This window comes from Sinohyriopsis cumingii, chromosome 16 (genome assembly GCF_028554795.1).
Source record: "Sinohyriopsis cumingii isolate HCF-2022 chromosome 16, ASM2855479v2, whole genome shotgun sequence".
In the NCBI taxonomy this organism is placed as follows: domain Eukaryota; kingdom Metazoa; phylum Mollusca; class Bivalvia; order Unionida; family Unionidae; genus Sinohyriopsis; species Sinohyriopsis cumingii.
Window position 1 is genome coordinate 73,671,013 of NC_142976.1, and position 13,579 is coordinate 73,684,591.

The following is a 13,579-nucleotide window of genomic DNA, read 5'->3' on the forward strand; positions in this document are numbered from 1 at the left end:
ATATTTGTCGTTGGGGAATCGCCGCAAAGTAACGGCGAAATAAATCTAATGCGAAATATATGTGTGATTTGTAGTACGTTTTAAAATTTCCACGACAACTGTGGAATACAGATTCGTCTACCCGGGCTCGGGCTCGGGACTAAAAACACAGCTGAAGAGTTTATATAGTCTGTATGTGCCATCATCGAACCAGATATCCTATTTTTAATCTTCTGAATCACACCCAAGGTTGGAAAACATGGTAACAGCAAAGATACATGCCTGTAAATCCCGGTGGAATGGATTGATATCATATGTGCTCGCTTATAAGTTGCGTCCAATTGCGAACTGCACAGACCCAGATCTGTCGTTGGCTCATTATGCTGAGTTTGTTTGCAGCTGGACTCAAGTTATTAGCGAGTACATATGATATCATTCCATACCACCGTGTATGTATTCATAAAGGGACTATATTCATTAGCTTTCAAAGTTTAGTTTCACTCCAAAGGGGGTGAGGTGTAGTGGTGGGGATGAGGATGGGGGGACTTACGGTTACATTCCTTCAGGGACGGGACTAATACCATATAAAATAGCTGACATTGAAAACAGCAATTCAAGTATTGTTAAGTATATTGGAAATTTAGTATAAAGCTATTGCAATCTCTATTTTATAGGTCAAAGGTCGTAGGTCACTTTTTTCTGTACTTATTGTCTTCTTAATAGGATAAAAAAAGCATAAAGAGATATACACGAGAAGAACCAGAAATTTTAATGCAGATTTTTGAACTAAGTGGTAAAAAAAAGGAATATTCAGGTGTTAGATTAACACGTTAATGCTGTCTTCAGTCAGAGTCAGGTTTTAGAGTAAAACATTATTAATACAGTATTCAATCATCATATGTTAGATGAACACATTATTATTACATTATTCAGAGTCAGGTGTTTGATTAACACATTATTAATACAGACTTCAGTCAGAGTGAGGTGTTTGATTGACACATTATTAATACAGACTTCAGTCAGAGTGAGGTGTTTGATTAACACATTATTAATACAGACTTCAGTCAGAGTGAGGTGTTTGATTGACACATTATTAATACAGTATTCAGTCAGAGTCAGGTGTTAGATGAACACATTATTAATACAGACTTCAATCAGAGTGAGGTGTTTGATTAACACATTATTAATACAGACTTCAATCAGAGTGAGGTGTTTGATTAACACATTATTTATACAGTCTTCAATCAGAGTGAGGTGTTTGATTAACACATTATTAATACAGTATTCAGTCAGTCAGGTGTTAGATTAACACATTATTAATACAGACTTCAATCAGAGTGAGGTGTTTGATTAACACATTATTAATACAGACTTCAATCAGAGTGAGGTGTTTGATTAACACATTATTAATACAGTATTCAGAGCCAGGCGTTTGATTAACAGACTTCAATCAGAGTGAGGTGTTTGATTAACACATTATTTATACAGTCTTCAATCAGAGTGAGATGTCTGATTAACACATTATTTATACAGTCTTCAATCAGAGTGAGGTGTTTGATTAACACATTATTTATACAGTCTTCAATCAGAGTGAGGTGTTTGATTAACACATTATTAATACAGTATTCAGTCAGTCAGGTGTTAGATTAACACATTATTAGTACAGACTTCAATCAGAGTGAGGTGTTTGATTAACACATTATTAATACAGACTTCAATCAGAGTGAGGTGTTTGATTAACACATTATTAATACAGTATTCAGTCAGATTCAGGTGTTTGATTAACACATTATTAATAAGTCTTCAATCAGAGTCAGGTGTTTGATTAACACATTATTGATACAGTATTCAGTCAGAGTCAGGTGTTTGATTAACACATTATTAATACAGTTTTCATCCAGAGTGAGGTGTTTGATTAACACATTATTTATACAGTCTTAAATCAGAGTGAGGTGTTTGATTAACACATTATTAATACAGTATTCAGTCAGAGTGAGGTGTTTGATTAACACATTATTAATACAGTATTCAGTCAGTCAGGTGTTTGATTAACACATTATTAATACAGACTTCAATCAGAGTCAGGTGTTTGATTAACAAATTATTAGGGTTACATGTAGATTATGCGTCACACACGTCAACGACGAAATATGATAAATCAGAGAAATAAATATTTTCAGTCATTATCTAACGTACAATCACTAAAATAATAATGATTGCAGCACATCAAATGAAAATTTCAAGGAATACGTTAGATAATGACTGAAAATATTTATTTCTCTGATGCATGTTATTTAGGTATAACCTTTTGAACCAATCATATTTCGTCGCATAGTGTACATGTTTAAAGCACGAGAGTCACTTGCATGCGTTGAGTGTGGAGTGAAGAAGACAATGTCTAATTCTTTCATGGAACAGGATTCATAAAGTTGAATCGAGTTAGTGGTAAGGAAAAACTTACTTTTGCATCTACCACTGTTCTGTAATTAAAGAAGGGATTTATCGTCGAGTGCAAACATGGTATATGTAGCTCTTTTAACCGGTTTTCACCTGAGCGTAACGTTGTCCCAGCAGGCAAAATTTGTGAAAATCGCACCGTTCGGAGCCCGTAACTTCAGTCTGGTGCAACGCAGAAAAGTCAGTGATGGCTTGATGAATAGAAAAATATATCAGAAGTAAAACAAGCCATAGAGAATAGTCGTGTGCCTTTAAAGACGAAAACAGCAGAAGGAAATCGAGGGTCATGGGTGGAACGATGTATTTAGAAGTTACTTACCTTCTCTCATATATAGTATGTTATGTATATTTGATTTACTTGTATCTGATTTAGTATATTTCAATTTAATTGTTTGTCAGTTTTAATTTGTTTTATATTTTTCATTACATGATATTGTAATGTAAATTTATTCACTAGAGATGATACTTTTTCAGAAAATAATGTGACCATGACTGTTTGTTTTATAAACACCAGGTGTTGATCTAGATCCTGATCTTGATTCAAAATTTGTAGCAACCACGCAAACAAATCCTATTTTTATTTTAAAATGACTGGTTGTTGTCAAGGTCATGATGGAAATATGTATTTAAGATGTAAACACTTTTTTTTATTTATTTATTATTTCTTAGAGTAAAATGATTGGTTTTCTTCATGGTCACACTGGGTGTACGTAACCTTTAACAAGCACTTAATTTCTATGACCTTCGAGAGCACGATCAAGTGACCCCCTGTTTACGTTTAGAAGACGATATAACCTATGTTTTGGAGAAATAATCTCAGTAGAAGCTGGGCTGTTATACTGGAAGTTGTATGTTGTGCTGTTTTCAAGTTATTTCAAATTACTTGGATTGGAGTTATTTCAAATTATTTGGATTCAGACAGATTAATTCTTTTTCTGGAAAATACATGTGCTCATGTGAGATTCTTAATCAAAGACAGTTCTTATAAAAAAAATTTATTCAGCTTTCCAAAACCGGAGTGATAATTCTTGTTTCTACAAGGAACTGTTGACTTCAACACTACATATTTCAGCATACGTCATCGTCCTCCATCTTGGTTTCTTCGTCGTAACTAGTACTTTAAATCATTAGAACATTTTGTTATTAGGACTTCAAAAAAATTATTATTTAATTATTCTTGGATTAATTTTGGATTTGATTCTTTAAAACCGTAAGTTCATTTATTTTTTTATTTTTATTATTTTACAGAATTTTTCCAGGAAAATAAATTATTTTATTTTTTCAAAGTTTGTTGTTTTCACTCTTTCTTGTGTTACTGTTTATTCGAGCCTAAACACGTGACATAAGAAGTATGATAATAATAATAATAATAATAATGAGGACTTTGTATTGCGCCTAATCTTTAGAAGCTCTAAGCGCTTTACAACATTAGACACAGCTATAAGATAAAAAAAAAAAAACATATAATGATATGATTACAAAAACAAACACCATGAAATTAGAAAACATTAAAAAACATGCTGAGAATATTTAAGGTAGGAAACGTTATTAGGTCTTTAAGTTTGTTCTTGCAGTCGAAATAAGTGAGTTTTGAGAGCCCTCTTGAATGTGATCACTGTGTCTTTGTGTCTAAGTTCAGTGGGCAATTTATTCCTCGTTGCTGGACCCTGGTTTGCAAAAGAATGCTGTCTATTTGACTTCGTTTTCATAGTGGGAATAATGAGTATACGATTGTCAGAAGAGGAGCATAAGCATCTTGCTGGTGTGCACACATGGGTGAGGTCGGATAGGTATGTTGGACTAGAGTCCGAGAGTGAAACGTAGCACAGAGAACAAATTTTGTGTTTGATTCTGAATCGAATGGATAGCCAGTGTATAGTACAGACCAGCGGGGAGGTGTGCTCTGATCGTGGTACTCTAAGTATGATCCGAACAGCTGTGTTTTGAACTTTTTGAAGTTTCTGGAGCAGATATTGAGATGAACCAGACTGAATTGAGTTACAATAGTCCAGTCTTGAAAGTACTAATGAACAGGCAAGTGTTTAGTGGCATCAACTGAAAGATATTTGCGAACTGAGCTGATGAGTCTCAGCTCAAGATATGCAGCCTTGCATATGTTCGTGACATGTTGGTGCAATGTGAGAGTACTGTACAGAGTAACACCTAGGTTTCGTACTGATTGTGTGAATTTAATGTTGGTGTTGCTGATATTTATTGTTTGAGGTAAAGGATGTGAATGAAAAAGTCTTTGTGTTGTGATCAGAATGGCCTCAGTTTTATCATCATTCATCTGCAGCTTGTTACATGTCATCCATGATTTCACATCAGAAATGCACCTCTCTACACCTCTCTATAGACAGGGTCCTGACGGTCATGGGGGTAATCTGAAGTATTTTTGTCAATCTGTATGATTTTTCCCCCTTCAGATTATTGTTGTTTTTTCTCAACTTCAAGCTCGCATCGAGCGCCTGTATTTAAAACAGTATTCAATCAGAGGCAGGTGACAATAAAGATAATATTTCGCATGTAAGCATTTCGAAATGATGTTGGCGACTTCTTCATTCACTTGTTCTTTGTATACTTGACAGGTTTCACATCCATCAAGAATTTCTAAAAAGGCGATAATTATAGACGGCGGAATTCATGCCAGAGAATGGATTGCTCCCGCCTCCGTTATCTGGATGATGGATAAGGTACATTATTGGACCATTCTTGTCTCTAGAAATATTAAATATATTCCATGTTTATCTCCTAAACCGCATGCCAAAGAAAAAGCCCCTCGCCTCCATTCGGAATATCAACAACACATTCAGTACACTTTAATATAAACTCAGGATGCCAATGGTTCGCGGAGAAACCAGCTGTTGCAAAATAGCAACCCTGACAGCTCGTCCATTTTAATGTGTGTTAAATGTCATTATTAAACAGAATAATTTGGATTAGATATGGCAATATTATAAAAGTTTTGTTTTATCAACTGCACACATTCCGATTGTTTTCTTCGTACAATTTACATAAGTCATAAAAGAAGACGCAGTGAAATAAGTCATACAGTTCCTGCAAGATTATGGCGTACATTCTATTGTAATAAACCAATGGTATTTGCTTTTATTTTATTTGCGTCACCGTTTATTGCTTTGTTAAATTTCAGTGATTATTTGATGATTATCGGAAGAGGATATTGACACAATATTTCTCAAAGCGAGTAATTAGCCAGTATCTCGTAGCCGACGTTATAACGTACAGCAATCACGATACTGTATGATGCATGGTTTAGGTGGCGCTCTACTGTTTCGTATTTTGCATAGGGTTTAGAATTTTAAAGAAAAAGAATTTCCCCGAGTTTCCTCACTGGTTATACTGGCTATTTAAAAGAGACCTTGTATATCTTAGATATCTTTCAAAGAACTTTTAATTCCCTTTATTTTAATGTCAATGACGTGTGTAATATGGGTTATAGTATACATCGTGGCCTTACTCCATATGTGCACCTTACAAAAAACTGCTAGCGCCACTTGGTCATTTTCACTTCCTGGACTTCAGAGGTTAATTGTAAAAAAACCCATAGCCGATAACCTTTTTACACCTGAAATATTTGGTAATTCATCCATTGCACTTTCAGAAGCTGGTATTGTCTGGTTGGGCAAAATTCATCTCCCTATTTTAATAGTTGCTAAAGATACAGTACTTTAGACTAATTCAGGGTGATTTTTCTAGCACAAGGGAGCAGCCATTTTAGTTAGCATTGTGCTTAGATCATGTACAATTTCCATAAGTACAATATCCAATGAAATGTCAGACAAATTACATCAAAGTAGCACAGAGGTATGCCAACATTCTCTCCACTGTGCATGTTTCAAATGCAAACAACTTCACCTTACATACGCCACTCTCTAAAAAGTAGATAATAAATGGTGAGCGCCCCCTTTGTTTTGTAAAATGAACGCGTTCCAATTTCTTAACAAGATGCAATATCGGGGTATTCGGATGTGTAGGTGTTTAGTAATTTGAGATAGGAATAACTCTTTGTATTAGGCGTTTCCTTTGTGTCTTATGGTGCTTGACGTAAAGTACCAATCTTCTGCTTGGAAAGACTTAACGACGAGTGATACAAATGAGAAGCAAGAAAAACTACGTATGTGTAAAATTAGAGTTTCGTGATGTGTTTTCAACAGTTGATTAGATAAATTATATACAGTACTTGTACTCATAAGAACCTTCTCGTTGACATATTTTTGTCCCGAGGTCCTGGGAAGCATTGTAAACTATGGGCCTCAAACCAGGGCCACGCAGGTATTGGCTCTGAGACCCCTTGAGTGTAACACTGTGTAACAAAAATGCCAGCTGGAATAAAGTTTGATTGGCTTTGTTTTAAACTCGGGAGGGATCTAGAATGCTACGCTTAGGTAATTGGCAAATATTATTTGTGCGAATCAGTCAGTCGAGAAGCACTTTGTCTGTTGTATCCGATATGGTTGTAAGATTACGGTTGTGGTGGAGTATGGAGGAAATCCTAACAGGCAGTGCTTTCCAGGTTTGAGTTAAATGAGGGAAGTTATTCAATCAGCTTCTGTACCAAAATTCCTAATAACATTAATTTCTTTCAATCGAAAATATCGTGTTAGCATTATGTTACCAGTATTTTTGAAAATATCATTGCAATACAAAAATAGTAGAATAAACAGACAGCCTCAAAATATTGCTGTTTTGGGAAATGAAATATAACAGTGTCTATAACATTGGCTAAGCGATGGCAAAGGAAAGGGAAACAATGAAAGTATTTGGGATTAATGATGAGACAATTAGAGTTATACCCCTTGGATATAAGACTTGACTGCCTTACAATAATTAATATAGACTTATTTTTAATTTGCATAAAAATAATAATAAAAAAAAACAAAAAATTACAGCATACTATCTTTTTTTAAGCAAACTATTGTTTCGATGGTGACAAACAACACTTTTAGGGAGGGATCAGCGAGTTCACCCCATACGCGTGCAATATCGTTAACATTTGACTTGGTTACTATAACCTGTTAAAAAGAAAAAGAAAAAGAATCTGGGATAAAAGAACCATCGGTTGAAAGTGCAGCTGAAAGAAAGCATGTCTCAAGAGTCCCATTGAACGAAGGAGCTTCTCAAGAGTCCCATTGAATAATAGCATGTCTCAAGGGTCCTACTAAACGATAGCATGTCTCCAGAGTCCCACTGAACGATAAAATGTCTCAAGAGTCCCACTGGACAAGATGTCAGTCTAACATGGCTTTATGTGCTCTTTTAACTTCCGTAATGTGCCTGAAAATTTGGAAAATGAAAACAGAAGTAAATAGTTACCATTAAATACACCGATAAAAACTAGTCCTTAAAGAGGCATCAATCAAAACCGTTGGGTTAGACTTATAACAATAAAAGAAATTTGTCATAAAAACATTTCGCTGATGTGCTGAAAATGATCCCAAATCAGACCCTTATATTGCGTTTCTGATCTCTTTTAATGCCATGCATCATTTTGAGGGCATTTTACTACTTTATCAAATTCATACATACATACATACATACATACATACATACATACATACATACATACATACATACATGCATACATACATACATGCATACATACATACAGACAGACAGACATACAGACAGACAGACAGAGAGTGGGAGGGAGGGCGTTTTTGTCAAATTTTGTACTTTTAATTAGATTTATGTCGGAGAAGAAGATTTATTATAAATTGCATGTTTCAGTTAGAGTTTGCTAAACTTAATAAGCACGAAATAAGACAGACAGGTATTTTTATTTTGTAAACTATGCTTATGTCCATTTCAGCTGGTATTCAATCCTCTCAACGATCCCGAAGTGACGACACTTTTGAATCACTTTGACTTCTACTTGATTCCCGTTCTTAACCCAGATGGATATGAATTCTCGCGTACAACCGTAAGCTTTTTTTATTTTATATATTTCTGTAAACATGAAGTAACGGAGATCACCATATAACTGTTGACTTTTTATCAAGTACGATTCGAGCACGGCGTTTTCTCGCATCCTTCCGATCCTGTTATCAATATGGATTGAAATCTGTGTTACGATGAAACTTCCTATGGTTTTTTTTCGAGGGTATGAAATAACAATATCTGTATAATTGAAAGAGTTACAATCAGAGTTGCTGTGAAACTAAACTTCCAGCTGTTGTTGTTTTGAGGTTTAACATCCTTTTCCAGCAGACGATAAGCTATAGATGTCTTCCATATATTTGGTCGGGGATGAACCCGGAAAAACCCTTGGAAGAACCACCGACCCACGGGAAGCTACAGACAAGCTTTCTCACATACTCACGTTGGGTGAGTCTGAGACACGAACCCACAAAGGCAGATGTGAGATGTCGGTGATCTGGAAGGTGAGCGCCTTAGACCACTCTGCCACCCTGGGTCACGACTTACAAATGTATTCGTCTGTTAAAGGTAGTGGTTTTCAATCCGTAAAGAAAACCTACTTAAAAACACGACGAATATAGTAGCAGATAATACAAACGAAAATTTGCATAATATTAATTTCTGAGTGGAAGTCAGCTCCTTACAGTTAGCCACAGAAACGCCATTCACAAAAAAATTAAATATTTTATCATACGGAAGCCTAGGATTGACTCAAGGATTTATATTTGATATATCGTACCTCAGACAGTACTCGTCAAAATTCCGATTTGTACTAGAGTCCATGAAGAACATCTGATTTAGAACTTCAGACCTGCACGGATGAAATGTAGTGATGAAAGAATTCATACTTTGGGTTTAGACTTCAGACTTTTAAGTAAGAGTCTGAAGTCTAAAATGAAGCCAGAAGTCCCGAGCACAAAGACTGAAGTCCAAAGTCGGAAGACGGAAGTCCCGAGTACAAAGTCGGAAGTCCAAAGTCGGAAGTAGGAAGACCCAAATACAATGTCTGAAGAAGGAAGTCCCGCCTGTATTTCCATACATGTCTGAAATTCTGACGTCAGAAGTCCTAAGTATGGAGTGTGACAGTCGTTCTTGTGCTTTTTGTACAAGTCTGAGTTATGCAGACTGAGGTATAAAATAGGAAACTGAAATTCAAACGTTTCTAAGGTCTTTTGTGATATTCCCGTTTTCCTGCTAAAATTGATGTACATTAAACTTTCACTGAATTTTATGTAACAGCGAATATGTTTAGCATATTTGTATTTGTGTCGATCTTATATAAGTTTCACAAAATGAGGGTAAAAGTTAATGACTTAATAGATAATCTTGAGAACTCATTCAGATCTGTCAAACTCGCACACTACAACTGATACAATAAAACCAACATTTTTAGGACAGACTATGGAGAAAGAACAGGAAAATTAATTCTGGTTCCACCTGTATTGGAGTGGATCTTAACAGAAACTTTGACTACCAATGGAATCCAAGTAAGTCAGAGGATTTTTTCATTAAGATACATTTTGGAATTGTAGTTTGAGTTGGGTTGTTTTAATAATACTTAAGCAAAGTGACTAGCAAATAATATTCATTATTTAAATAAAATCAATCAGGCACCGTGCACTAATGAGATGTGAGACAAAATATATAAATTTACATCAAAGTTGCAAGGGGGTGGGATGGGTCAAGTATCTCTAATTATTACTACTCTCGAAATCACAGAAACGTTCAAATTAATAATTTATTTTTCTTTTTAGTACGTTTCATTAAAATTAGCATTTATATCGTATAAATGAAAGAAATCATACGCATAAACTGCGACTCAAGGTGACTTTTCGTTTCAGATTATAATTCACTAACGTTGCTGTTTCAAAAGTGTTATAAATATCACTTAATTGATATCACTATGACAAAAAAATACCCCCCCAAACCCCAACAAAAACAACAAATATTGATGTATTTGAATGGGACGATAAATGTGAAAGTCATGTCTAGTACCATTATGTACCATTATTACCATTATGTATCTTGTCTAGTACCAATATCCTTATATTTCACGACGCGTATACAGCACGCAGTATGTCTTCTTTCAGGTGAGACGGGCTTTAAAAATAAGCTGAAATTTAGGCTTCCATTTTTGAATTAGATACCACGATCGAATTGAAAAGGTCATGGATCAAAACTTGTGACACCTTCTTTACCAGATCTTGACTTTAACATGAACGACGATTCAAATGCCAAAAGCGACGATTTTCCACACTAAGCTTAGGTGTTTTCTTTCGCTCAGATAATGGAGGAAGTACAAACCCATGCAACTCAGTGTATTCTGGAACGGGCGGTCTATCAGAACCGGAAAGTGCTGCTCTCGCCAATTTTATTCATACACTGAAGGGAGTGGACAACGGAGGTCCAGTCCAAGCCTACCTCACCATTCATTCATATGGCCAGTATTGGCTCTATCCATGGGGATTTACCACTGCTTACCCTGTCGACCGATTGGATCTGGTAACTTGATTTTTTTGCTTGTTGTTTATTTTTAACCATGCTATATCTTGAGGACAGTGGCGTCACTAGGGGTGTGTGGGGGTGCGGACCGCACCGGGTGACACCATCAGAGGGAGTGACACCAAAATGACTGGCTATAACATTTTTGAAATGTTGTGCAGGAAGGAGGTTCATGGGGGTGTGTGTGACACCATGAGTTACCGCACTGGGTGACACCAACCCTAGTAACGCCACTGCTTAAGGAGGGGCAAATAGTATCATGTATGTCCCTCCTCCCACTTGTTTCCTATGCGACGAGTGTCACTTCCACCCGGTAACGTTTAAGGAAGATTATAAAGCTGTATCAGGTGTTGACGGTGCTATATAGTCCATTTTCCGTTAGAAGATTGTACTAATAGTGTGCCATATTTGTTGGAGACATTCTTTTTACCTGGACTCATTCTGAGATTTTCGGATTCTTTGTCGTATCGTTTGAATTGTATTTAATATGCATTTATAGGTGATAGCACATACTTACTGCTAATTTTAAACAATGTACCTTATATGTCGCATGTCAGTCGATTTTGTAACGTTTACATCACAGTTTTCAGTATCTGTTTTAAAGCATACATTCTTTTTTCATGTCCAGCGTAGTCACTTAAAGCATGTTTTTTTTTGTTGCCAGGAATAAATGATCGAGATTAAGACAATACATGTTACAGTGCACGTAAATGTCAAAATCATAGTGGCCATTCAGGGATATTCTCATGTGAAGTCATTGTGGCCACTGAGGAGTATTTTCAAGTTAAGTCATAGTGACATTCAAGGAATATTTTCATGTTAAGTCATAGTGGTTATTCAGGGGTATCCTCATTTTAAGTCATTGTGGCCATTGAGGGGTATTTTCATTTTAAGTCATAGTGGCTATTCAGGGGTCTTTTCATTTTAAGTCATAGTGGCCAAACAGAGGTATCCCCATTTTAAGTCATTGTGGCCATTGAGGCATATTTTCATTTTAAGTCACTGTGGCTATTGAGGGGTATTTTCATTTTAAGTCATAGTGGCCATTCAGGGGTCTTTTCATTTTAAGTCATAGTGGCCAAACAGAGGTATCCCCATTTTAAGTCATTGTGGCCATTGAGGGATATTTTCATTTTAAGTCACTGTGGCTATTGAGGGATATCTTCAGATTAAGTCATGGTGGCCATTGAGGAATATTTTCATGTTAAGTCATAGTGGCCATTGAGAGATATTTTCATGTCAAGTTGTAATGGCCATTGAGTGATATTTTTATGTTAAGTCATAGTGGCCATTGAGGAGTATTTTCAAGTTAAGCCATTGTGGCCATTGAGGGATATTTTCATGTTAAGCCATTGTGGCCACTGAGGGATATTTTCATGTCAAGTCATAGTGGCCATTGAGTGATATTTTTATGTTAAGTTATAGTGGCCATTGAGTTGTATGTTCATGTCAGGTCATAGTGGCCATTGAGTTGTATGTTCATGTTAAGTTATAGTGGCCATTGAGTTGTATGTTCATGTTAAGCCATAGTGGCCATTGAGGGATATTTTCATGTCAAGTCATAGTGGCCATTGAGGGATATTTTTATGTTAAGTTATAGTGGCCATTGAGTTGTATGTTCATGTCAGGTCATAGTGGCCATTGAGTTGTATGTTCATGTTAAGTTATAGTGGCCATTGAGTTGTATGTTCATGTTAAGCCATAGTGGCCATTGAGGGATATTTTCATGTCAAGTCATAGTGGCCATTGAGGGATATTTTTATGTTAAGTTATAGTGGCCATTGAGTTGTATGTTCATGTTAAGTTATAGTGGCCATTGAGTTGTATGTTCATGTTAAGTTATAGTGGCCATTGAGGGATATTTTCATGTCAAGTGATAGTGGCCATTGAGGGATATTTTCATGTCAAGTGATAGTGGCCATTGAGGGATATTTTTATGTCAAGTGATAGTGGCCATTGAGGGATATTTTTATGTTAAGTTATAGTGGCCATTGAGTTGTATGTTCATGTTAAGTTATAGTGGCCATTGAGTTGTATGTTCATGTTAAGTTATAGTGGCCATTGAGGGATATTTTCATGTCAAGTGATAGTGGCCATTGAGGGATATTTTCATGTCAAGTGATAGTGGCCATTGAGGGATATTTTCATGTCAAGTGATAGTGGCCATTGAGGGATATTTTCATGTCAAGTGATAGTGGCCATTGAGGGATATTTTCATGTCAAGTGATAGTGGCCATTGAGGGATATTTTCATGTCAAGTGATAGTGGCCATTGAGGGATATTTTTATGTTAAGTTATAGTGGCCATTCAGTTGTATGTTCATGTTAAGCCATAGTGGCCATTGAGGGATATTTTCATGTCAAGTCATAGTGGCCATTGAGGGATATTTTTATGTTAAGTTATAGTGGCCATTGAGTTGTATGTTCATGTTAAGTCATAGTGGCCATTGAGTTGTATGTTCATGTTAAGTTATAGTGGCCATTGAGTTGTATGTTCATGTGAAGTCATAGTGGCCATTGAGTTGTATGTTCATGTTAAGTTATAGTGGCCATTGAGTTGTATGTTCATGTGAAGTCATAGTGGCCATTGAGTTGTATGTTCATGTTAAGCCATAGTGGCCATTGAGGGATATTTTCATGTCAAGTGATAGTGGCCATTGAGGGATATTTTTATGTTAAGTTATAGTGGCCATTGAGTTGTATGT

The 13,579-nt window shown here is 35.9% G+C and overlaps 1 protein-coding gene across 3 annotated transcripts in view; it reads left to right on the forward strand.

Moving 5' to 3' along the window:
- Positions 1–13,579, forward strand: part of LOC149780784 (carboxypeptidase B-like) — a 43,973-nt gene that overhangs the window by 18,416 nt on the left and 11,978 nt on the right. For all 3 annotated transcript variants that reach the window (XM_089937860.1, XM_089937861.1, XM_089937859.1), the window contains exons 7-10: positions 5,025–5,129; positions 8,267–8,377; positions 9,767–9,860; positions 10,658–10,875. In XM_089937860.1, the coding sequence (XP_089793986.1) occupies positions 5,025–5,129; positions 8,267–8,377; positions 9,767–9,860; positions 10,658–10,875 (528 nt within the window). The remainder of the gene's footprint in view (positions 1–5,024; positions 5,130–8,266; positions 8,378–9,766; positions 9,861–10,657; positions 10,876–13,579) is intronic.